The 26687-nt window shown below is 44.1% G+C and overlaps 1 protein-coding gene across 4 annotated transcripts in view; it reads left to right on the top strand.

The window, feature by feature from the left end:
• ical1 (islet cell autoantigen 1-like) overlaps positions 1-26687 on the top strand; it is a 324958-nt gene that overhangs the window by 89549 nt on the left and 208722 nt on the right. For all 4 annotated transcript variants that reach the window (XM_072483779.1, XM_072483797.1, XM_072483788.1 and 1 more), the window contains 3 exons: positions 10220-10292; positions 17264-17387; positions 18155-18353. In XM_072483779.1, the coding sequence (XP_072339880.1) occupies positions 10220-10292; positions 17264-17387; positions 18155-18353 (396 nt within the window). The remainder of the gene's footprint in view (positions 1-10219; positions 10293-17263; positions 17388-18154; positions 18354-26687) is intronic.

Below are 26687 nucleotides of genomic sequence, written 5' to 3'. Positions count from 1 at the left end.
ACCATCACTCAACTATAATCTGTAGTTATATTAAGTAGTTTAAATAGTTAAGCAATAAACTTACTGCAATACTTAGATCTCCCTTGTACTGGTTTAAACTACTACCTCCATTTAGAGGGATTAAACCTTTAAAACTCACCAATCAATCACCAACCTGTTCACCTAACTAATATCTTTGAATACTCTGCAGTTACTGGAGTTGAGAAAAGGCATTAAAAGCAGCACCTTCTCCCCTTTGCACGGAAGAAAGAGAAACATGGGTATCTATTCCAACTGGAAGAATGTGACTCGTGTTGTCACTCAGAGATCTCTGTCACTCAGAGATCAGGGGCTGGTTGAGCACACTGGGCTAAATAGCTGGCTTTTAAAGCAGACCAAGGCAGGCCAGCAGCACGGTTCAATTCCCGTACCAGCCTCCCTGAACAGGCGCCGGAATGTGGCGACTAGGGGCTTTTCACAGTAACTTCATTGAAGCCTACTTGCGACAATAAGCGATTTTCATTTATTAATTTCATTTCACAGCAGCCTTAGCTTTTCATTCTATTTATAAATGATTCAGATGAAGGAATAACAAAGGAATATCTAAGTTTGCTGACACCACCAAGCTAGGTGGCTCAGCATCTAATACAGATGGGGGCTTAAAGTTGCAATGAACATTGATCGATTAAGTGGATAAAGCTGTGGAAGGTGGAGGTTATTGTGAAGAAATGTAATATCATCCACTTTGATTTTTAAATTTTAAAATTTTTTATTACTTTATCAGAATTACAAAACCAGAGCTCCGAGTGTAGACAGGGACAAACCCCTAATCCAGCTCCTTGCCTGCCCCAAAAACCAATTCAATTTGAATCCATAAGAGAGACATACCAGATCCAGGCATTACATCTGACCTCGCGTTCATCTTAGCATAGATCAGAGTATGTTATAAATTAAAGGGAGCCAGGAATTAGAGAGGAGCAGAAAAATTCAGGGAATCACTAAAAACTAATGTTCAAAAAATAATTTATAAGGCTAAAGGAATCTTAAGATTGCTGCAATACAAAGGGATGGGAATTACTTTATCACTGCACAGTGCTCTTGTTAAACCCCATCTGTAGCACTTCATTCGGTTCTGGGCACTGCACCTCAGGAAGGAGATAGGCCGTAGACATGCAGAGCAAGTTCACCAGAATGGTATCCTCGGCTCAAAGCATTAAATTATAAGGGCAGGCTGCATCGTCTAGTCTTGTATTCTCTTGAATGGAAAAAAAATAAAGAGTGATGTAATTGAGGTGTTTACGGCGATTAAAGGGTTTAACATAGTAGATAAAAAGAAACTACTTCCTCTAGTGGAGGGAGTCCAGGACAAGGGGAGTCATCTTAAAACTAGAGCTAGGGCACTCAGGAGCAGTGTCAGGAATGACTAATTCACAGGAAAGATAGTGAAAATCTCTTTGTAAAAAGGTGTTGATGTTGGGGTTCAATTGAAAATTTCAGAACTGTGATTGATAGCTTATTGTTAGGTAAGGATATTATGGGGTATAGAATCAAGCTAGCAGATGTAATTAAGATACAGTTCAGCAGTCATCTCATTGAAAAGTGAAACAGGCATGTGGTTGAATGGCCTATTCCTGTTCTTATGTTGCATCCTTATCGCCTTTCAAATTGGAATTATCACTGCAAGTTTTTCTGTCCTATGAGCCTACATCCACTAGGAACTGGGTTAACATTTTTCCATACTTATTTCATATCTCATACAAGCAAGGGAGTGTAATATTCATCCACTTGGTCACTGCACTGCCCAGTAGTCAAATATATATATTTTTTGTGATGTAGCAGCTATTAATTATCTGTTGTTCCGTAATCTCACTTGTTGAATTAGGATTATGGGTTCCAATCCCACTCCAGATACTTGATCTTAAATTCTAGGCTCACAATGCAGTGCAGTACTTTATTTTTCCTCCCTTGTTTCTCCAATCTAAGTTTCTTTGATCCATTCGTTCAAATACCTTCATTATTTTGAAGGCCTATCTTTTCTGATAGTTACACCAATCTGGTTGCATCTTTGTACATGTTTCTACTCTTCTTCCCCAGTCTCAGTGGCTAGGTAAAATCAAGAACAAAAATGCACACAGTAAACTGTTCTAAGTACAGATTCAGATGTCGCTCTGGGGCCTTCTGGTCGAATGGGCTTAAAAATGTCACTCAAACTCTCAAACTCGAACGCAAACTGGAGAGAATCACAAACCTGTGTTAAGGCCTCCCAAGTTCAAATGTCACTGCTTCATCTACAAGGCCTCTGTGCCTGGCTACATTCCAGTTGGGTTAACAACAGTAAGAGATGTGTTTGGACAACTGTTCCCATAAAGGAAAAACTTACATGTGCACTGTGCCTTTCAAAACCTGTGTCCCAAAGTGCTTCACTGCCAGTGAAATATTTTGAAGTGTGATCGTTGGTGTAATTTAAGATTTATGCCCTGATCTGATTTTAGCTAATCTCAACAGGGCAACTTTAGGGTTGCTACTCAGTGCCATGGACAAGGTAAAGGGAAAAGATGCCATATTTCCCACTCCTGGTTACTGATCCAACAGGATGTAGATGGGAAATAGGGAAGGGTCACAGATAGATCCTCGGAATGCCAAAGGTAACAGCGTGGGAGCAGGAAGAGAAGCAACTGCAAGTGATACTCTGGATATTATTAAATGGGTAAGAAAGAAACCAGTTGACACTTGCAGGACTTTATGTGCATGTGAATGTCTGGCAAGGGGAGGGTTTGGCTTTGCTACAATTCCCCATACATAGCCTTGTTGTGTTGACTTGTATGACAAAAAATGACCAAAAAGCCTGGGAGGACTCCGTGCTCTCACTCAGTACAGGCGGGAGAAAATTGGGGGATGAAGGGGGATTGAAGTAAAGGATACTCCGGAAGCATTCGCCTGGCATTGGCACAAACTGGAGGAAAACATATTTTTTGTGAGTCATGTACGGTCATAGTGAAAATGTTCAGCAGTAATTTTTTGAAAGTTGCATTTTTCAGTTTATTTCTAATTGATGGAGAGCAGCAGAGTACAAGTCATTTGAATATCTGACACCCTGCAGTTACCAAAACTGTTTAGTTATATTTTGCATGCTAAAGGTGTTCACTGTCAAAGAACAAAGAACAAAGAAATGTACAGCACAGGAACAGGCCCTTCGGCCCTCCAAGCCCGTGCCGACCATACTGCCCGACTAAACTACAATCTTCTACACTTCCTGGGTCCGTATCCTTCTATTCCCATCCTATTCATATATTTGTCAAGATGCCCCTTAAATGTCCCTATCGTCCCTGCTTCCACTACCTCCTCCGGTAGCGAGTTCCAGGTACCCACTACCCTCTGCGTAAAAAACTTGCCTCGTACATCTACTCTAAACCTTGCCCCTCTCACCTTAAACCTATGCCCCCTAGTAATTGACCCCTCTACCCTGGGGAAAAGCCTCTGACTATCCACTCTGTCTATGCCCCTCATAATTTTGTATACCTCTATCAGGTCGCCCCTCAACCTCCTTCGTTCCAGTGAGAACAAACCGAGTTTATTCAACCGCTCCTCATAGCTTATGCCCTCCATACCAGGCAACATTCTGGTAAATCTCTTCTGCACCCTCTCTAAAGCCTCCACATCCTTCTGGTAGTGTGGCGACCAGAATTGAACACTATACTCCAAGTGTGGCCTAACTAAGGTTCTATACAGCTGCAACATGACTTGCCAATTCTTATACTCAATGCCCCGGCCAATGAAGGCAAGCATGCCGTATGCCTTCTTGACTACCTTCTCCACCTGTGTTGCCCCTTTCAGTGACCTGTGGACCTGTACTCCTAGATCTCTTTGACTTTCAATACTCTTGAGGGTTCTACCATTCACTGTATATTCCCTACCTGCATTAGACCTTCCAAAATGCATTACCTCACATTTGTCCGGATTAAACTCCATCTGCCATCTCTCCGCCCAAGTCTCCAGACAATCTAAATCCTGCTGTATCCTCAGACAGTCCTCATCGCTATCCGCAATTCCACCAACCTTTGTGTCGTCTGCAAACTTACTAATCAGACCAGTTACATTTTCCTCCAAATCATTTATATATACTACAAAGAGCAAAGGTCCCAGCACTGATCCCTGTGGAACACCACTGGTCACAGCCCTCCAATTAGAAAAGCATCCCTCCATTGCAACCCTCTGCCTTCTATGGCCTAGCCAGTTCTGTATCCACCTTGCCAGTTCACCCCTGATCCCGTGTGACTTCACCTTTTGTACTAGTCTACCATGAGGGACCTTGTCAAAGGCCTTACTGAAGTCCATATAGACAACATCTACTGCCCTACCTGCATCAATCATCTTAGTGACCTCCTCGAAAAACTCTATCAAGTTAGTGAGACACGACCTCCCCTTCACAAAACCGTGCTGCCTCTCACTAATACGTCCATTTGCTTCCAAATGGGAGTAGATCCTGTCTCGAAGAATTCTCTCCAGTAATTTCTCTACCACTGACGTAAAGCTCACCGGCCTGTAGTTCCCGGGATTATCCTTGCTACCCTTCTTAAACAGAGGTACAACATTGGCTATTCTCCAGTCCTCCGGGACATCCCCTGAAGACAGCGAGGATCCAAAGATTTCTGTCAAGGCCTCAGCAATTTCCTCTCCAGCCTCCTTCAGTATTCTGGGGTAGATCCCATCAGGCCCTGGGGACTTATCTACCTTAATATTTTTTAAGACACCCAACACCTCGTCTTTTTGGATCACAATGTGACCCAGGCTATCTACACCCCCTTCTCCAGACTCAACATCTACCAATTCCTTCTCTTTGGTGAATACTGATGCAAAGTATTCATTTAGTACCTCGCCCATTTCCTCTGGCTCCACACATAGATTCCCTTGCCTATCCTTCAGTGGGCCAACCCTTTCCCTGGCTACCCTCTTGCTTTTTATGTACGTGTAAAAAGCCTTGGGATTTTCCTTAACCCTATTTGCTAATGACTTTTCGTGACCCCTTCTAGCCCTCCTGACTCCTTGCTTAAGTTCCTTCCTACTTTCCTTATATGCCACACAGGCTTCGTCTGTTCCCAGCCTTTTAGCCCTGACAAATGCCTCCTTTTTCTTTTTGACGAGGCCTACAATATCACTCGTCATCCAAGGTTCCCGAAAATTGCCGTATTTATCTTTCTTCCTCACAGGAACATGCCTGTCCTGTAATCCTTTCAACTGACACTTGAAAGCCTCCCACATGTCAGATGTTGATTTGCCCTCAAACATCCGCCCCCAATCTATGTTCTTCAGTTCCCGCCTAATATTGTTATAATTAGCCTTCCCCCAATTTAGCACATTCATCCTCGGACCACTCTTATCCTTGTCCACCAGTACTTTAAAACTTACTGAATTGTGGTCACTGTTACCGAAATGCTCCCCTACTGAAACATCTACCATCTGGCCGGGCTCATTCCCCAATACCAGGTCCAGTACTGCCCCTTCCCTAGTTGGACTGTTTACATATTGTTTTAAGAAGCCCTCCTGGATGCTCCTTACAAACTCCGCCCCGTCTAAGCCCCTGGCACTAAGTGAGTCCCAGTCAATATTGGGGAAGTTGAAGTCTCCCATCACCACAACCCTGTTGTTTTTACTCTTTTCCAAAATCTGTCTACCTATCTGCTCCTCTATCTCCCGCTGGCTGTTGGGAGGCCTGTAGTATACCCCCAACATTGTGACTGCACCCTTCTTATTCCTGATCTCTACCCATATAGCCTCACTGCCCTCCGAGGTGTCCTCTCGCAGTATAGCTGTGATATTCTCCCGAACAAGTAGCGCAACTCCACCTCCCCTTTTACATCCCCCTCTATCCCGCCTGAAACATCTAAATCCTGGAACGTTTAGCTGCCAATCCTGCCCTTCCCTCAACCAGGTCTCTGTAATGGCAACAACATCATAGTTCCAAGTAGTAATCCAAGCTCTAAGTTCATCTGCCTTACCCGTAATGCTCCTTGCATTAAAACATATGCACTTCAGGCCACCAGACCCGCTGTGTTCAGCAACGTCTCCCCGTCTGCTCTGCCTCAGAGCCACACTGTCCCTATTCCCTAGTTCTCCCTCAATGCTCTCACCTTCTGACCTATTGCTCCCGTGCCCACCCCCCTGCCATACTAGTTTAAACCCTCCCGTGTGACACTAGCAAACCTCGCGGCCAGGATATTTATGCCAATGTGGAGTTTACACATACTCCCTGGGTCTCACCCCCACAACCCAAAGATGTGCAGATTAGGTGGATTGGCCATGCTAAATTGCTTCTTAATTGGAAAAATTATAAAACATAATTTTACATGCCATTTATTAGCTGCTATTTGTATCAGCAGCCAGTGCTTTCCGTTCTCATTTATTGTTGAGGTCTGGTAATTAGCTGTGGTTGCACAGTACACAAAGGTGATGTAGGGTGTGTGTCCTGACTCTTGGCAGATGGCCTGCAGTTAACTATGAAAGGCTGGGGAATGTGAAAGAAATTCTGTGTTGTTGCTACAGCTTACAGACTGCCATTAGTGCTGCTTGAAATGGCTTCTCTTGTCTCATGTTTGGGATTAAAATCACCAGGAAACCTTGGGTCGTATTTACAGTATAACTCTCGCCTTCGCGCAAAATGGTTTTGCTTTGTACATCAGGTGAGTAGCTTGAGTGTAAATTGCGAGTCATGGTTCCTCCCCCTAGTTCCAGAGAGTCTCGATCTGCTTCACTGCACATCCTGTTTATAATAATGCTGGGAATTACAGGCCAGTTAGTCTTACTTCGGTGGTAGGCAAAGTCATGGAAAGGGTTCTGAAGGATAGGATTTCTGAGCATCTGGAAATACACTGCTTGATTAGGGATAGTCAGCACGGATTTGTGAGGGGTAGGTCTTGCCTTACAAGTCTTATTGAATTCTTTGAGGAGGTGACCAAGCATGTGGATGAAGGTAAAGCAGTGGATGTAGTGTACATGGATTTTAGTAAGGCATTTGATAAGGTTCCCCATGGTAGGCTTCTGCAGAAAGCAAGGAGGCATGGGATAGTGGGAAATTTGGCCAGTTGGATAACGAACTGGCTAACCGATAGAAGTCAGAGAGTGGTGGTGGATGGCAAATATTCAGTCTGGATCCCAGTTACCAGTGGTGTACCGCAGGGATCCGTTCTGGGTCCTCTGCTGTTTGTGATTTTCATTAATGACTTGGATGAGGGAGTTGAAGGGTGGGTCAGTAAATTTTCAAACGATACGGAGATTGGTGGAGTTGTGGATAGTGAGGAGGGCTGTTGTCGGCTGCAAAGAGACATAGATAGGATGCAGAGCTGGGCTGAGAAGTGGCGGATGGAGTTTAACCCTGAAAAGTGTGAGATTGTCCATTTTGGAAGGACAAATATGAATGCGGAATACAGGGTTAACGGTAGAGTTCTTGGCAATGTGGAGGAACAGAGAGATCTTGGGGTCTATGTTCATACATCTTTGAAAGTTGCCACTCAAGTGGATAGAGCTGTAAACAAGGCCTATGGTGTTCTAGCGTTCATTAACAGAGAGATTGAATTTAAGAGCCGTGAGGTGATGATGCAGCTGTACAAAACTTTGGTAAGGCCACATTTGGAGTACTGTGTACAGTTCTGGTTGCCTCATTTTAGGAAGGATGTGGAAGCTTTGGAAAAGGTGCAAAGGAGATTTACCAGGATGTTGCCTGGAATGGAGAGTAGGTCTTACGAGGAAAGGTTGAGGGTGCTAGTAACTGGGATCCAGGCTGAATATTTGCCATCCACCACCACTCTCTGACTTCTATCGGTTAGCCAGTTCGTTATCCAACTGGCCAAATTTCCCACTATCCCATGCCTCCTTACTTTTTCTCATTAGAACGGAGAAGGATGAGGGGCGACTTGATAGAGGTTTATAAGATGATCAGGGGAATAGATAGAGTAGACAGTCAGAGACTTTTCCCCCGGGCGGAACAAACCATTACAAGGGGATATAAATTTAAGGTGAATGGTGGAAGATATAGGGGGGATGTCAGAGGTAGGTTCTTTACCCAGAGAGTAGTGGGGGCATGGAATGCACTGCCTGTGGAAGTAGTTCAGTCGGAAACATTAGGGACCTTCAAGCAGCTATTGGATAGGTACATGGATTAATAATAAAGTGACAATAATAAAGATTATTATTATTAGAATATAGAATATAGAAAAATACAGCACAGAACAGGCCCTTCGGCCCACGATGTTGTGCTGAACCTTTGTCCTAGATTAATCATAGATTTTCATTGAATTTACAGTGCAGAAAGAGGTCATTCGGCCCATTGAGTCTGCACCGGCTCTTGGAAAGAGCACCCTACCCAAAGTCAACACCTCCACCCAACACTAAGGGCAATTTTGGACACTAAGGGCAATTTATCGTGGCCAATCCACCTAACCTGCACATCTTTGGACTGTGGGAGGAAACTGGAGCACCCGGAGGAAACCCATGCAGACATGGGGAGAACATGCAGACTCCACACAGATAGTGACCCAAGTAGGGAATCAAACCTGGGACCCTGGCGCTGTGAAGCAACAGTGCTAACCACTGCCGTTCCTGTGACTCTGGATTTCCGCTTCGATGTCTTGTGTTTGGTGCAAAACAAAACCATCTCTTGCTAACAGTACAGTGCCATGGTCAGTCTAAAGATGAGTCAGGAGCCCATTCCTTCTCGGCTTCTGCCTTGTCACTCTTGAGCTTGATTATTTGCAGTTGCCTGTCCTGGTATGGCTGACTTGTCCTCTCATGGACAAATAAAATCACACAGAGCTCTGAATTTCCTGTCAGGAGAAGAAAGAGCAGTGAAGTTTTGAATAGCGATGGCTTGTTGGGATGGTATTGTCTTTTGTTTCTTCTGGATTGGTGCTGGATAAGGAATAGGCCTGAGAGCTGGCAATCTGTCTTCTGAAGGAAATCCAAACCTAAATAAATTACCCTTCGTTTAGTCTGAGTTAATTTCTTAAATTTAACAGTCTTTCAAAGCATTTAAAGCTCAGAAGTTAAAAGGGCAGCATTTTCTAATACCGCAACATTGCGGTGCATATCAAGATTATCAATTCGTCAACCATAGGATATCTAAGATGACCTCCAGTGGAAGCCCAGGAGACAGTTTAAAAACAATTTAATGTGCTAAGGATCCCAGTAATACCTTTCATTCTTCTTCTGGGTGGACTCAGAAACAAACCTGAAAAATGTGGCCAAATCAGCTCTAAATCCCGATGACCATTTTTGAGTAGCTGATATGTTTCATATGATTGGCCTTCATATAATTGGTCATTCTCTGACATTACTTCCCATCTCACTTCTGAATTTTCCCCAAGCTTCCTCCAGTGGAGTGTGAAAAAGGGTTGAAGTAGTTTACAGTGCCCCGGCATTCTTGGCAATCTGGTTCGGACAACGGACAGAGGCAGCAATTGACATCAGTTTTTCCAAGTGGGATCTTTGTATGTATTGAATCCATTCTCAGAACTGGGGGCAACATTTGGGTGTTGAAGGACTAAGGCACTCCGTGCTGCTGAGGAGAGAATAGCCGTCATCCGGCTAACAAACAACTCCATGGAGATGAAGCGAGTGCAATGACATTTGTAGTTTATTACATTACTATCTAAAAAGAAGTATTGCATTCGCACAAGGAACGTTTTATAAATGCCAGGGAATTTATAAATAGATACTTCAACATGAATTGTAATCCTTTAAGAAACTGAAGCAAGTTCAGCCTGTACTATTAAAATATTATGTTAGACTTGCAAATAATTTTAAAGGGATAGTCCAGAATAAAGTTCACAATGACTAGATCCTCAAAATGTTCTCTGTAAATTGAATGGTACAAATAAAAGTTTAAAAAACACAAATTGACTTACCTCCCAATGAGGACTGAAGTTGGGAGCACAAATGGCTTTGTGCCTGGAAGTTGAACTTCCAAGACCTGAGGAAACCAATATCTTGCAGGTGATGTATGAATGTTTTCATAGAACATAGACCATGCAAGTTGTCCATGTGATCTTCGAATGAAATTAACAATTTACGGTGAAGTGGACGATATTGTGTTTCACACTTATTTGAAATGCTGTTAAAACTGCTGAGCGTCATTTGACCAAAACTTATCATTGGCTCACCCAGGAGATATTTAGCTGATATGTCTTGGTTGGAATCTCCAACCTACCCTGCAACAATACCTCACAAAATTCTAATGTATCTGTTCCAGGTTTTCCATATTATACAGACGTCATGCATAGATCTTCTGAAGGTGATTGAGAAATATCAGCTGAGACTCAACAGTAAGTATATTTTTAAATTTTTATTTTATTTTTCCAATTAAGGGGCAACTTAGCATGGCCAATTCACCTACCCAGCACATCCTTGGGTTGTGGGGGTGAGACCTACGCAGACACAGGGAGAATGTGAAAACTCTACACAGGCAGAGACCCGGGACCGGGATCGAACCCGGGTCCTCGACACCGTGAGGCAGCAGTGCTACCCAGTGCGCCACCTGCCACCCTGATTCAACAGTAAGTACTCCTTTCTGGAGTATTGCCAAAACCAATTCCCAGAGCTGGCTAGCTGTGGAACCTTAAGTAAATGGCTCCAATTGGTGCAACACTTGTTGAAAAGACAGAAGGATGTGCACTTTTGGATTCCAGCTGAATTAGGAAATTCTTCTACATGCTGTCCAGCCTGATTGATGTTTGGAATGAAGGTTTGCAGGGCTTCCAGCCAATTCGTTTAAGATAATTTCTTGCAACATTAAAATGGGCAAGCATTCCCATAACAGCCTCCCCGAACAGGCGCCGGAATGGGGCGACTAGGGGCTTTTCACAGTAATTTCATTTGAAGCCTACTTGTGACAAGCGATATTCATTTTCATTTCATTGAATATCTTTCTTTTCACCTGCAATTCAAATGTGGAATTCATCTTCAATTACAAAACGGGCTAATTCTATTTCAGACTTGCCTTAAGAACTGTGCTTTGCACTTGTGCTAACATGGGTAGAAGGTTGGTGGTTTGCACCATCATAGTGGATCTACACTAGTTCATAGACCAGGTTAAATCCTCATACCAGCTCTAAATGGGGTAAAATTCTGTCCAGTTGGGATTTTTCTGCATGTCTATCATGGAGTAAACTGAGTGTCAAATTGCTCTTAAATGGCTGGGAAGGCATTCAGTTTGGCACACTACTCGTTTAGGCTGCCATGGGACCTCGGTCATAGAAATCGTAGAATCTCTACAGTGCATTCGCCAATTGAGTCTACACCAACCCTCCGAAGGAGCACACTATCTAGGCCCAAGCCCTTGCCCTATCCCCATAACCTGTAACTCCACTTAACCTTTTGAATACTTAGGGGCAATATAGCATGGTTAATCCATCTAACCTGTACATCTTTGGACTGTGGGAGGAAAGTGGAGCACCCGGAGGAAACCCACGCAGATATGGGAAGAACGTGCAAACTCCACACAGTCACCCAAAGCTGGAATTGAGCACGGCTCCCTGGCACTGTGAGGCAACAGTGCTAACCATTGTGCCACCGTGCTGTTCAGAAAGAGCATGTGCGGCCAAATACCTTCCCCTCCCTCTGACTGAGAAGGTAGGGAGGAAAACCTAAGTACATTGAACACACGGTCAATCCAGATGTGCTGTTGGATTCAACTCATTAAAAATCATAAATGGTCTACCCCTGTCAGGGCAGCAGATAAGCTAAAAGAGATTTTGGGTATTACATTTGCTATTGCAATTATAGTGGCTAAATCAGATTTGGGTACATTACAGTATCAATATTGTTGCTAGGTACATCTTGACATTTCCAAATTTAACACACTGGGATGGAACACCTTCTGTGCAGCTTTTCATTCATCAACCTAAATCACTGCCAACAGCAAAGACCCACCATTACCAACCAGTATAATAATAATAACCTATATTGTCACAAGCAGGCTTACACTAACACTGCAATGAAGTTACGGAGAAAATCCCCTAGTCGTCATATTCCGGCACCTGTTCGAGTCCACAGAGGAAGAATTCAGAATGTCCAATTCACCTAACAGCACGTATTTCAGGACTTGTGGGAGGAAACCGGAGCACCGGGAGGAAACCCACGCAGACACTGGGTGAACATGCAGACTCCACACAGACAGTGACCCAATCTGGGAATCGAACCTGGAACCCTGGAGCTGTGAAGCAACAGTGCTGCACCCGTGTACCATTCAGCACAAAATGCGTTCTCCAGACACAGCCCAAGCTTGGAAAGACAAATCCAGTTCAAGTGGACATAGTATAAAATATGACACACATTCAATTTTGCTTTGCAAAATTTCCAGTCACCATACAATAATGTGACAGAAATCCGAATACTGTAGTGGCTTCAGCACCTGATAGTACAGCATATGTCACACCCTTACTCAATGATGCTAACTGTATCTTTGCAAGTGTAACTAACTATTTTAATTGGCAGAGTAATAAAAACCTGGATTCTGGGCCTAGTTCTGCTTTTGGTGTATTGAGACAACTTGTGCCTCTAGATGGTGCTATTTGCACGTTTTGTACCAATGTATGGTGTGCTGAACAAAGGGTGCTGAATTTATAGGTCAGCAGGCATTAAATTAATGACCAAACTCTTAATGTCATACCACCATATTCAAAAAAATGCAGTGAAACAAACTTATCTGAGGAGAAAAAAAGCAGGCTGCCGGGAAAATGAGGGATCCAGCTGAGTTCTCGGAAAGAGCCAGTATAGCCGCATGGCAGGCCGAAGGGTCGCCTTCTATGCTGTAACCCATTCAATGATTCTCTGATGGGTGCAGTGGGTTAGACACTCCTCTCTGGCACCAAGGTGCACTCGCCCAGACTGATGGGATGAAAGCATCTGTTGTTTTTGTGTTACATTAAATGGGTTTCAGTGAGCTGAATCTGGGTTCTATTACCAATAGCATAGAATTGCATTTAGTTCAGACTTGGTTGGCATTGGATTGGCAGTCTGTCTCAGGAATGCTATAAAATGCCCACTGTAAGAAGTAGAAAGATATCCAGATAGATTAGGGCTGTGGCAAATAATGCAAAACAGGAAGTTATTGCAATTATAGTGGCTGAATCAGATTTGGTTGCTGCTGACAGTGCACAGCTGAAATGGTGTGTTCCAGACTGCTAACATTGCTTGTCTAGTACAGCATGCATATTAAAAGAAAAATGAAAAGATAGTTTTAAAAATGTTGTCTTGCATTGAAATGACAATGTTGGTTCGATGTAATATTGAAACCACGATCTCCAGACTGGTGGATCACATTTGTAATTAAGAGAAACTGAATGGCTTCCAGTTCAGTCAGTCAGTAATTATGAGAAATATCCTCGGGTCAGGTATAGGTTGGTAAGTTGGAGAGTAAAGGTCTCTCAACTTTGGAATTGTTTTCCCCTGCCCCAAAGTAAAAACCTAACATGTGTTTCTATCCCCCACATCAGCCATCTTGAGGCCGACCTGAAGAAGCTTGCTGATGCATGCAAATTGTGTTTGCAACTATACCAAAAATAAATTGGTTAAGCCTGTCTGTGTTCATTTCACGTGTGATTTAGTCAACGCTAGCTAGTTTCAAACCTAGGTGCCCACAATAAAAGCTAATGAATGTTCAAAGTTCCATTTAATGTTTACAAAAATGATACCTGGATTACAGGGGTTGAGTTACGAGGAGAGATTACTCAAAATAGACCTGTTTTCGCTAGAATTTAGATGGGTATGGGGGTGTTCTGAATGAAGTATTCAAGATATTAACAGTGAAAGACAGGATAGATAAAGATAAACTATTTTCACCATTTGGAGATTCAAAAACTAGGGGCCTTAGTCCAAAACTTATGACTTGACCGTTCAGGAGAGATGTTAGGAAGAACTTCTTCACTCAAAGGCTGGGAGAGTTTGGAACTCTCTCCCACAAACAGCAGCTGAAGCTAGAACAGTTGTTAATGTTAAATCTGAGATAGATAGATTTTAGTTCAGCAAAGGTATTAAGGGATATGGGCCAAAGGCAGGGATGTGGAGTTAGGTAAGTTAGGTCACAGATCAACCATGATCTCATTGAATGGCCGGACAGGCTCGAGGGGCTGAATGGCCTACTCCTTTTCCTGTGTTCCTATTTGGGTCAAAATGTGGTGACACTACTACCTCTGACCTTGGGCTGGAGGCCCTTTACCGATGTTCATAGGTTGGGCAGATCCTCGAGTTGTCTGAGTGATTCTGACCAGGGTGTATAAGGGAGCTAGACATTGTTAGAGATGATCAGCCTTAAATCCTCTCTTTTATGGAATGTCTTAGCTAAAACTTTATCTCGTTGGAAAGCAGCCAGATAATGAGCTGAGTTTCTGACCTTTTCTTTCTCTCCATTGCGAAGATGTATCTTTGTAAGATCCTCTGCTCTGCCCATCTACTGGTGTGTCTTTCACCCATGTATTGTCACCTCCAGACTTGACTATTCTAAAGCCATTGTGCCAGTCCTCCACCCGTTGTAAACTTCAGTTTGTTTAAAACTCTGCTGGTCCCATATCAACACCCACCAGGTTCCAGTCACTCATGACCTTTCCTTCACTGATCTATCTATCATGGCCCAACAATGCCTCACGCTTGTGTTCAAATCCCTTCTGACTTCACCCTCCATGTCTAATAGTCTCCAGCCCTACCATCTTTCCTGCTCCCCATCCCCACCCCTGGACTCTGATCCTCTTGCCTATTGCCCCCTTCTTTCACCAACCACTGACAATCATGTCGTCAGCCAAGTAAGCTTACAGTCTCAAATTGCCTTGTAAAACACCAGTATGTGTCTTAGGCCATAAGACATAAGACCATAAGACATAAGACCATAAGACATAGGAGCGGAAGTAAAGCCGTTCGACCCATTGAGTCCACTCCACCATTCAATCATGGCTGATTTCAACTCCATTTACCCGCTCTCTCTCCATAGCCCTTAATTCCTCGAGAAATCAAGAATTTATCAACTTCTGTCTTAAAGACACTCAACGTCCCGGCCTCCACCGCCCTCTGCGGCAATGAATTCCACAGACCCACCACTCTCTGGCTGAAGAAATTTCTTCTCATCTCTGTTCTAAAGTGACTCCCTTTTATTCTAAGGCTGTGCCCCTGGGTCCTAGTCTCCCCTGCTAATGGAAACAACTTCCCTACGTCCACCCTATCTAAGCCATTCATTATCTTGTAAGTTTCTATTAGATCTGCCCTCAACCTCCTAAACTCCAATGAATATAATCCGAGGATCCTCAGACGTTCATCATATGTTAGGCCTACCATTCCTGGGATCATCCGTGTGAATCTCCGCTGGACCCGCTCCAGTGCCAGTATGTCCTTCCTGAGGTGTGGGGCCCAAAATTGCTCACAGTATTCTAAATGGGGCCTAACTAATGCTTTATAAAGCTTCAGAAGTACATCCCTGCTTTTATATTCCAAGCCTCTTGAGATAAATGACAACATTGCATTTGCTTTCTTAATTACCGACTCAACCTGCAAGTTTACCTTTAGAGAATCCTGGACTAGGACTCCCAAGTCCCTTTGCACTTCAGCATTATGAATTTTGTCACCATTTAGAAAATAGTCCATGCCTCTATTTTTTCCAAAGTGCAAGACCTCACACTTGCCCACGTTGAATTTCATCAGCCATTTCTTGGACCACTCTCCTAAACTTTCTAAATCTTTCTGCAACCTCCCCACCTCCTCCATACTACCTGCCCCTCCACCTATCTTTGTATCATCGACAAACTTAGCCAGAATGCCCCCAGTCCCGTCATCTAGATCGTTAATATATAAAGAGAACAGCTGTGGCCCCAACACTGAACCCTGCGGGGCACCACTCGTCACCGGTTGCCTTTCCAAAAAAGAACCTTTTATACCAACTCTCTGCCTTCTGCCTGACAGCCAATCGTCAATCCATGTTAGTACCTTGCCTCGAATACCATGGGCCCTTATTTTATTCAGCAGTCTCCCGTGAGGCACCTCATCAAAGGCCTTTTGGAAGTCAAGATAGATAACATCCATTGGCTCTCCTTGGTCTAACCTATTTGTTATCTCTTCAAAGAACTCTTAACAGGTTTGTCAGGCACGACCTCCCCTTACTAAATCCATGCTGACTTGTCCTAATCCGACTCTGCACTTCCCAGAATTTAGAATTCTCATCCTTAACAATGGATTCTAGAATCTTGCCAACAACCAAGGTTAGGCTAATTGGCCTATAATTTTCCATCTTTTTCCTTGTTCCCTTCGTGAACAGGGGGGTTACAACAGCGATTTTCCAATTCTCTGGGACTTTCCCTGACTCCAGTGACTTTTGAAAGATCATAACTAACGCCTCCACTATTTCTTCAGCTATCTCCTTTAGAACTCTAGGATGTAGCCCATCCGGGCCCGGAGATTTATCAATTTTTAGACCTCTTAGTTTCTCTACCACTTTCTCCTTTTCTGATGGCTACCATATTCAACTCTGCCCCCTGACTCTCCTGAATTGTTGGGATATTACTCATGTCTTCTACTGTGAAGACTGACGCAAAGTACTTATTTAGTTCCTCAGCTATTTCCTTGTCTCCCATCACTAGATTACCAGCGTCATTTTGGAGTGGCCCAATGTCTACTTTTGCCTCCCGTTTGTTTTTAATGTATTTAAAGAAACTTTTACTATCATTCCTAATGTTACTGGCTAGCCTACCTTCATAATTCCTTTAAGATTCTCTTTAATATTAACCTCTTTGACTAATTTTGCAGTCTTGCCCCCTCCCACAGTCTTGGCTCATGCTCATTTTTTCCTTATGCCCCTATGAAACCCCTTTGCTATGTTAAACATAGAACATACAGTGCAGAAGGAGGCCATTCGGCCCATCGAGTCAGCACCGACCCACTTAAGCCCTCACTTCCACCCTATCCCCGTAACCCAATAACCCCTCCTAACCTTTTTTGGACACTAAGGGTAATTTAGCATGACCAATCCACCTAACCTACACGTCTTTGGACTGTGGGAGGAAACCAGAGCACCCGGAGGAATCCCACGCAGACACTGGGAGAACGTGCAGACTCCGCACAGAGAGTGACCCAGCAGGGAATCGAACCTGGGACCCGGCGCTGTGAAGCCACTTGTGCTGCCCTAAAAGGAGCCATATAAATGCAATACTTAATGTCTGAAGTAGAATTTATTTTAGGAGGGCAACTGTCTGATCATGAATCTCAACAGCGCTTTTCTGATTTTAATGGTAATGGCTGTCTAATTTGTACATTGCAGTTCTATCCCAGGAAGAAAATGAGCTGGGCATGTTCCTGAGGGGACAGAGCGAACAGGATAAAACCCCAGCTGGGAGGATGATGAATGCTACCAGTAAGGCTCTGTGTGGTTCTGCAAAGCAAAGGTATACTCGCTCACTAGGGCTCAACAACCCCCCCCCACCCACTGCCCTTACTTGCCCTGGCTTGTTGCCTGACCTGGTGTTTACCTTTATCATGTGCATGCTTGATATTGAGAAATAGAATAATCGGTGGGTATACAGTGCATGCTGTTTGTGAGCAAATTGTATGTATGATATGTGGTTCAATTGAATAAATGAACTTCAAGCTCCCCTAATGTCTCATTAGTACAAGGTAACTTTTAGAGGGCCAAAGCATACAAACTATAGTTGAATTCTCAGATGATACTGAATTTGCAGATTCCGCCTTTTAAGTTCCAGTCCAAAAGCATTCAGCAAACCTGTTTCTCCAGTGGGATTCTGAAAGCTAGTTAGATAAGGTGATATGCACGGAGGGGTAGATTTAACATTGTTGTTGAAACTAGTTGTAAATTTGATAATAGGGATGTCATTGCAGAGAAATATGCATTGTATTGAGTGTTGTCTCAGTGAAGATTTCAGTGAAGTATCTAATGTTTCAATTGTCCCATACTGTGCACTGAGAAGCACCCAACGGTACAATTATGGATTAGTTCCAGGCATGTTTAATGCCTGAAGCTAATGAGATTGCAGATCTCACTGGTAAGGGAGAATGACATGAGCTGTTGAATTAACAACATTGTACAAAGCCGTTGTATGTTGTTTTTTAGTCTGATCTGCCATATGGTATACCAATATGCGAAATAAGTCTGCTGTTGTACCATCCACCTGCTCTTTCTCTTTTCCCACCCCAGGTTAGCGTTGCGGGTTCCGCTATTCCGACTGGAGCAGGAAGTAGAAACATTCCGGCGCCGAGCGGTCTCCGACACCCTTCTCACTGTGAATCGAATGGAACAGTCTCGAACAGAGTACAGGGGGGCACTGCTCTGGATGAAGGATGTCTCTCAAGAGTTGGATCCTGACACATACAAACAGATGGAGAAGTTTAGAAAGGTATGGGTGCTGTGCAGGTATAGGGGTTCTAGTGAGAGTGAAAATTACTCCAGTTTTATTTGGGCATGCTTTTTAACTTGGATTTGTATCTATGTAAAAGGATGGGCACTCTAACTCGGGTGGTTCCAGAAGCAAGAATGTTTTCACTTGACCCTGGTTTGACAATGCTTTAAAGTTTCATTAGTCTTCATTCAGTTCTGATCAAATGGCCGAAATTTGCTTCTGTTTCATTAGTCTTGCAGTTTACCATCTGGGAAGAGTGTCCTCTTCCAAGGGTAGTGGAAAGCTGGAATTCTCTTCCATCCAAAAAGGTATTGAGACTGGATGAAGTGGAAATTTCAAAACTGAGCTTGATAGATTTTTTTAGGCAAGGGTGTGAAGGAATACAAAACCAAGCCAGCTAGTTGGAATTAAGATGATCTAATTGAATGGTGAAGCAGGCTAGAAGGGCTAAATGACCTACTGCTGTCCCTATGTTTCTATCTAGCTATTCTCTGTGGGCCAGTTGAGTGCAAGGCAACATAGAAAGACCTGATCTAAAGACGTGCATCCACGTGGGACCAGCCACTCGTGTTCAGGTAGCACAACCTTGTTCTAACAGCAGACCTGTGGACCCACAATACCACAGGCCTGGGCTACTAATCCTGTTTTTCAAGATAATTAATACTTCGGAACACTTTTCTGAGGGAGAATCTGGTAACTCCTCTTGTTCGCACTGCTTTAACCTAAATATACCTTGGGTATGTCCCAAACTGAGGCTTTGTACATTGGTGATAGCAGCCACTTGGACCTTTGCTGTAGTTTCTTCTAAAGTATTCCTTCTGACTTCTAAATTTTACTTGATCTAAGATATTTTGTGGGTCCTCTTCTGAGTCTGCTGAAAGAACTCTCAAAAAGGATATCCAGAAAATAAAACGTCAGCATTTCGGCCTTTTGATCAGAACTGAAATGCTACAGAGGTTCCTTGTGAATGGCAAAGTGGAGGGCAGCTAAAAGAGGGGCCAACCTCGATGTAATTGGAAGATGGATGCCACAGAATGGTTGCTGACGAACTCCAGTGGAATTGTGAGGCTGGCGCAAGGCGGACAATTGACATAGCATGACAGCAGATCGACTGACCTGAGTAGCTACAAGGACATAAATAAGAGGGTAAAATAAGTACTGGTAATTTGTCTTCCGATGCAACACCACTGCAAGTTAATTGGGCAGAGTGTTGACACCACTGTGTCAGACAGGGATTTTTTTTTCCAGCAAACATATTCTATTTACAGATCCATTCGAAAAGATCATTTGTTAGCCACAGCAAAAAGGACTTTTATCCAAAACCACAGCAAACCTCTCCTGATTAAAGCGAGGTGATGTCTCCAGCAATGTGCAGTGACTGGTAGATAGTTACAAACAGATTAAGTGCTCAGTATTAATCCAAGTCAAGTGCAGCAGTATGGTCTCCACACGTGATTTCTGGAGGAATTCCCCAATCATCTAATTCTGGCAATGAATAATAGTGTCACAATATGTAGCTGCAATTGGAGGTGTTGAATTAAGACTATTGCACAGAAGATGGATTTGCCAAAGGGCACTTTCCCTTTTGTGTATTGGTACTAATTAGCTCAGTGGCCACAATGACACATGCTCATTCACAAATATAAAATACATTTTCCCTCATTTATTTAGAGGTTAGGAGTTTAAGGGGTAATATTTCTTAATCTGGAAACTAGTATTGCAGTGTAGGCTCTTGGGAATACCCACATGCAATGTATACAAAGAGCTTGCATGCCACTCCCCTCTAGGACCCCCTTTCCATACTGGGTAACCCCCCCCCCCCCCCCCCCCACTGTCACTGACGCTACTGGAACTACAGAACAGCTGGCCAGTCAAATTGGCCGATAGCTCTCTGAGCTAGGAGGTCCGCCTATTTGAGAGGCAAAAGTCCCAGATGCAGAAAAGTCAGTTAATACTTTTCAGAGTGTTAAATGGCTGGAGGGCTGCTGGGGTCAGAGGGGAAGAGAGAGAAAGCCTGCCGTCTGAAAAATCCTGCACATGTGTATTGACTCAAATTAGATTTTCCTTGGAGTCCGCTGGTAGCAAGAGAACAAAGAACATTACAACATAGGAACAGGCCCTTCGGCTCACCAAGCCTGTGCTGATCCAGATTCCTTATTTAGACCTACTATTCATTGCACAAATGATCTGTATCCCTCCATTCCTTTCCCGTTCATGTGTCTATCAAGATACATATTAAACGTTGTTATCGTGCCTGCCTCCACCACCTCCACTGGCAACGCATTCCAGGCACCCACCACCTCCTGCGTGAAAAACTTTCCCCGCACATCTCCCCAAAACTTTCCTCCTCTCATCTTGAATCTGTGTCCCATGAGTCTTCCACTTGGGAAAAAGCTTCTGACTATTCACTCTGTCTATACCTCTCATAATTTCGTAGACCTCAATCAGGTCTCCCCTCAGCCTCCATCATTCCAATGAAAACAATCCGAGTTTATTCAACCTCTCCTCATAGCTAACACCCTCAAAGCATCCACATCCTTCTGGTAGTGGCCACCAGAGCTCCATGCAGTATTCCAAATGTGGCCTAGCTAAAGTTTTATACAACTGTAACATGACCTGTCAACTCTTGTACTCCTTGCCCCGGCCGATGAAGCCAAGCATGCCGTATGCCTTCTTTTTTTTATTTATAAATTTAGAGTACCCAAATCATTTTTTCCAATTAAGGGGCAATTTAGCATTGGCCAATCCACCTAGCCTGCACATTTTTGGGTAGTGGGGGCGAAACCCACGCAAACACGGGGAGAATGTGCAAACTCCACACGGACAGTGATCCAGAGCCGGGATTGAATCTGGGACCGTGGCGCCGTGAGGCAGCAACCCACTGCGCCACCATGCTGCCCGCTGTATGCCTTCTTGACCACCTTATCCACCTGCATTGTCACTTTCATGGAACTATGGACCTGAACACCCAGATCCCTCTGTATGTCAATGCTCCTAAGGGTTCTGCCATTTACTCATACCTGAATTTGATCTTCCATAATGCATTTGTCCAGATTGAACTCCACCTGCCATTTCTCTGCCCAACTCTCCAATCTATCTATATGCCTGCTGTATTCTCTGACAGTCCCCTTCACTATCTGCAACTCCATTTTTCTTAATGCCATCTACAACCTTGCTAATCAGACCATCTACATTTTCCTCCATATCATTTTTATATATATATATATATATATATATATATTGCAATCAACAGTGCTCCCAGCACTGATCCCTGTGAAACACCACTAGTTACAGATCTCCATTCTGAAAATCTCCCTTCCACTGTTACTCTCAGTCTCCTGTTGCCAAGCGAGTTCTTTATCCATCTAGCTAGCACACCGCAAATCCCATGCGACTTTACCTTCTTTACCAGTCTGCCATGAGGGATCTTGTCAAACACCTTACTAAAGTCCACGTAGATGACATCCACAGACTTTCCGTCATCAATTAATTTTGTCACCTCCTCAAACAGCTCTATCAAGCTGTTAAGGTATGACCTTCCCCGCACAAAGCCAAGTTGCCCATCACTAACAAGTCCATTCACTTTCAAATGTGAATAAATCCTGTCCCTCAGTATTTTCTCCCAACAGCTTCCCCACCACTGACGCCAGGCTCACCGGCCTATAGTTCCCTGGAGTTTTCCTGCTTCCCTTCTTAAACAAAGGGACAACATTGGCTATTCTCCAGTTCTCTGGAACCTCGCCTGAAAAGATATCTGTTGAGGCCCCAGCTATTTCCTCTCTTGCCTCCCACAGTAATCTGATACATATCCCATCCGGACCAGGGGACATGTCTACCTAATGCATTTTAAGATATCCAACACTTCCTCCTTCATTATGCTGACATGTTCTAGAATATTCACACGCCCATCCCTAACCTCAACATCCGTCATGTCCCTTTTCATGGTGAATACCGATGCAAAGTATTTATTACAAATTTCACCCACTTCCTCTGACTCCACGCATAACTTCCCTCCTTTGTCCTTGAGTGGGTCTACTCTTTCCCTAGCTGCCCTCTTGCTCCTTATATATGCATAAAAGGCTATGGGATTTTCCTTGACCCTGCTTGCCAATGACATTTCATGGCCTCTTTTAGCCCTCCTAATTCCCCGTTTTGGTTTGTTCCTACTTTCCCTATATTCTTCAAAAGTTTTGTCTGTTTTTAGTTGCCTACACCTTATGTGTACTTCCTTTTTCTTTATGACTAGCCTCACAATTTCCCGTCATCCATGGTTCTCTAATCCTGCCATTTCTGTCCTTTATTTTCGCAGAGACATGCCTGTCCTGCACTCTAATCAACTGGTCTTTAAAAGACTCCCACATATCAAATATGGATTTACCCTCAAACAGCTGCTCTCAATGCACATTCTCCAGCTCTTGTCGAATTCTGTTGTAGTTAGCATTCCCCCAATTTAGCACTCTCACTCGAAGACCACTCTTGTCCTTATCGATTCGAAATCTTAGGAATTATGATCACTATTCCCAAAATATTCCCCTACTGAAACTTTGGTCACCTGGTCGGGCTCTTTCCCCAAATCGAGATCCAGTAAGGCCCCCTCTCTGGTTGACTATCGACATACTGTATCAAAAAACCCTTTTGGGCACACCTAACAAATTGCTCTCCATCCGAACCTCTGGCACTGAGGGAGGAACAGTCAACATGGGGGATATTAAAATCACCCACCACAACAACCCTGATGTTTTTACATCTTTCCAGAATCTGACTACATATCTATTCCTCTGTATCCCGCATAGTCAGACCATTAAGATTAGTTTAAAATAATTTAGCATTTGAACTCAGTTAATAATTTTCTTACATTTCCGATTATCAGAAAAATATCGGTTTAGTATTAACTGCAGTGTGTTCCTAGTTCTAAGTGGTTTTACAAACCTTACATTGGCTCTGCAATTGTATTGTAGGCTACAATTGGGAAGTAAAATGTTGCAGCAATGTAAATAAATGTGCGTTATAAATATTAATAGAATTTGGAAAACATAATGTCTTAATTTCAGTCCTGTGCTTCAAATGCTTTTCTGTGGTTTACAGTGGCAGCGCTGCACGTTTTAAGAAATTGCCTCTTTAAGTACCATGCTGTTTGTTACTGGGGTTTGCCACACAGCTTGGCATGAATAAACCATTTGTTTTGCAGCAGAATGTGTAAATGTGTCTATCGAAGATGAGCTGATTCCTTTCCTGGAGAAGGCAGCTAGTGCTCAGTGCCTTGACTTGCAGCGGTTACCTCTGCTGCACCAAGCACAAACTGCCAAGAATAGATCCATTCCTTCTCGGCACGGCTGGGCACACTGTTTACTTGTCAGTCTGAATCAGCTTGAAAAGCTATTCTCGGTGGGCTACCTACTTACAGAGAAGAGGGGGTAGTTGAAGATTTGTTTTATTCAGGCTGACTGTGTCAGCTTCTGTAATCACACATTCTGTTTACAGACTTCACCACAATTAATATGTTCTTAAGGCAAAAGAAAGCCAGCTTGCAGAGGAGCAGTTCAGATGCCTTAACAGAGAGCTGTAGTCTTGCCAATCTTCTAATGGTGTGATCACAAGTGATAATCAATGATGCCAGTTGACTGTTGCGAGCTTGAGACTATATGCCAGCCTTGAAGAAAGAAATGGAAGTTGTACAAGTTGAGGCCTTCTGAGTTCTTTTGGAGCAACCAATGAGAAGTAAGCCTGGCAAGTCCCGCATTCCGGCTTGTATTTTCAGAAGGGTTTGTGACCATGACAGAGCAATTGATAAGAGCAACTTACATTTATATTGCATCTTTAAGAACATAAGAAATGGGATCAGTGGAAGGCCATTTGACCCGTCGAGCTTGCTTTGCCATTCAGTAAGATCATGGCTGTTCTGATATGACCTTAACTCCACTTTCCTGTCTGACCTCCATGATTTGACACTCTTGCCAGTCATAAATCTATCTAACCCAGCCTTGAACATATTCAATGCACCAGCATCTACTGCTCACTGGGGAAGAGAATTCTAAAAACTAATAAGCCTCTGAGAAAAGAAATGTCTCCTCATCTCCCTCTAAATAGCAAGCCCCTTATTTTGAAACGATGCCCCTTCGTTCTAAATTTCTCCACAAGAGGAAACATCCTTTCAGCATCCACCCTGTCAAACCCCCTCAGAATCTTATTGGTTTAAATAAGATTACCTCTCATTCTTCTAAACTCCAATGAGTACAGGAACAATCTGCTCAACCTTTCCTCATAAGACAGCTCCTTCATCCCAGGAATCAACCGAGTGAACCTTCTCTGAACTGCTTACAATGCAACATTGTCTATTTATAGCCCCTTGTTTTGATCTTTCCCATGAGAGCAAACATCTCTTTGTCTACCCAACAAACACTTTCATAATCTTAAAGACCTCCATCAAACACCTTTCAGTATTCCCTTCAATAAAAAAAATGAACTCCAACCTGTTCATCCACTTCTGATGGGTATAACCGGTATAAGCTCTCCATTCTCGGATCATCCATGTAAATTTTCTTTGCACCATCTCCAATTCCTCTATCCCTTTTGGGATATGGAGACCAGGGGCGAAATTCCCCCGAAACGGCGCGATGTCCGCCGACTGGCGCCAATCAGACGGACATCGCGCCGCCCCAAAGGTGCGGAATGCTCCGCATCTTTGGGGGCCGAGCCCCAACATTGAGGGGCTAGGCCGACGGCGGAGGAATTTCCGACCCGCCAGCTGGCGGAAACGGCCTTTGTTGCCCCGCCAGCTGCCGCGGAAATTACATCCCCGGGCGGCGCATGCGCGGGAGCGTAAGCGGCCGCTGACAGTTTCCCACGCATGCGCAGTGGAGGGGAGTCTCTTCCGCCTCCGCCATGGTGGAGACCGTGGCGGAGGCGGAAGGGAAAGAGTGCCCCCACGGCACAGGCCCGCCCGCGGATTGGTGGGCCCCGATCGCGGGCCAGGCCACCGTGGGGGCACCCGCCGGGGCCAGATCGCCCCGCGCCCCCCCCAGGAGCCCGGAGCCCTACCACGCCGCCTTGTCCCGCCGTTCAAAAGGTGGTTTAATCCACGCCGGCGGGACAAGCAATTTATCGGTGGGACTTCGGCCCATCCGGGCCGCAGAATCCAGCGGGGGGGCCCACCAACCGGCGCGGCCCGATTCCCGCCCCCGCCGAATATCTGGTACCGGAGACTTCGGCAACCAGCGGGGGCGGGATTCACGGCAGCCCCCGGCGATTCTCCAACCCGGCGGGGGGTCGGAGAATGACGCCCCAGGTCTGTGAGAAAAGAAAGAAAGACCTGCCTTTATATAGCGCTTTTCACAGATGTCTCAAAATACTTATTGCCAATTAAGTACTTTTGCAGTGTAGTCACTGTTGCAATGTAGGAAACAGGAAGCCAATTTGCACCCAGCGATCTCCCACCAAAGAGCAATGTGACAATGACCAGATAATCTGTTTTTGTGGTGTTGATTCAGGGTTAAATATTGGCCATGACATCAAGGATAAACCATGGGATATTTTGCATTTCCCAAACAGGCATATTTGGCCTCCGCTTTATGTCTCACCTGGGAGGTTTCACCTCTGACAGCGCAGCGTAGCACTCCGCCAGTATCGCACTGTCAGTTAACATTGGAAATAATGCCCAAAATTCATGATTTGCCAGCATCATACACACAGCATTGCAAGGAACCACCGATCAATATGTGTGAGATGAGACAACTATCTTGTATTGAGGAAGACTGAGACCTGATGCTATTGAACAGCAATCCATTAGGACCACTAGCATTTCATAGATAGTAGATCAGTTGTGATCTTATTGGAAGACAGAGAAGGCTCAACGGACCATGTGACTTGTTTCTATATCTTATGCTGCTAATGCTTCTAGTGCCTTAAAGTATCTGAAGCCCACTTGGAAAAAAGAAATGTTTTCTATCTGAAATTTGTCACAGGCTCTTGCATTTCTTCATCAGCCTCTGTCACATACGCAAGTTGGCCGAGCATCCTGGGTTGAACCACAAACAAGGCCATTTAAAGTGGACAGGTTCTACACAATACTAAGCACCAATAATCTTCATTTTCTGTTACCGTTCTCTACTCACTTCTGTTTATTGGGAAGTACGAGTGCTTGTGGGAAGCGCTTTTTCCTCTGAGTCAAAATGTTCTGGGTTCAAGTATCACGCTAGAGAATTGAACGTATAATCCAGGCCAACACTCCCAGTACAGTACTGAGGGAATGCTTCACTGTCAGATGTACTGTCTTTTAATTAAGGCATCAAATAAAGACCCCGTCATGTCACCTCAGGTGGCTATAAAAGATCT

The sequence above is a fragment of the Scyliorhinus torazame genome, chromosome 2 (assembly GCF_047496885.1).
Source record: "Scyliorhinus torazame isolate Kashiwa2021f chromosome 2, sScyTor2.1, whole genome shotgun sequence".
Taxonomy (NCBI): Eukaryota; Metazoa; Chordata; class Chondrichthyes; order Carcharhiniformes; family Scyliorhinidae; genus Scyliorhinus; species Scyliorhinus torazame.
Note: the sequence above shows the minus strand (reverse complement) of the source record. Positions and strands in the feature narration are given on the sequence as shown.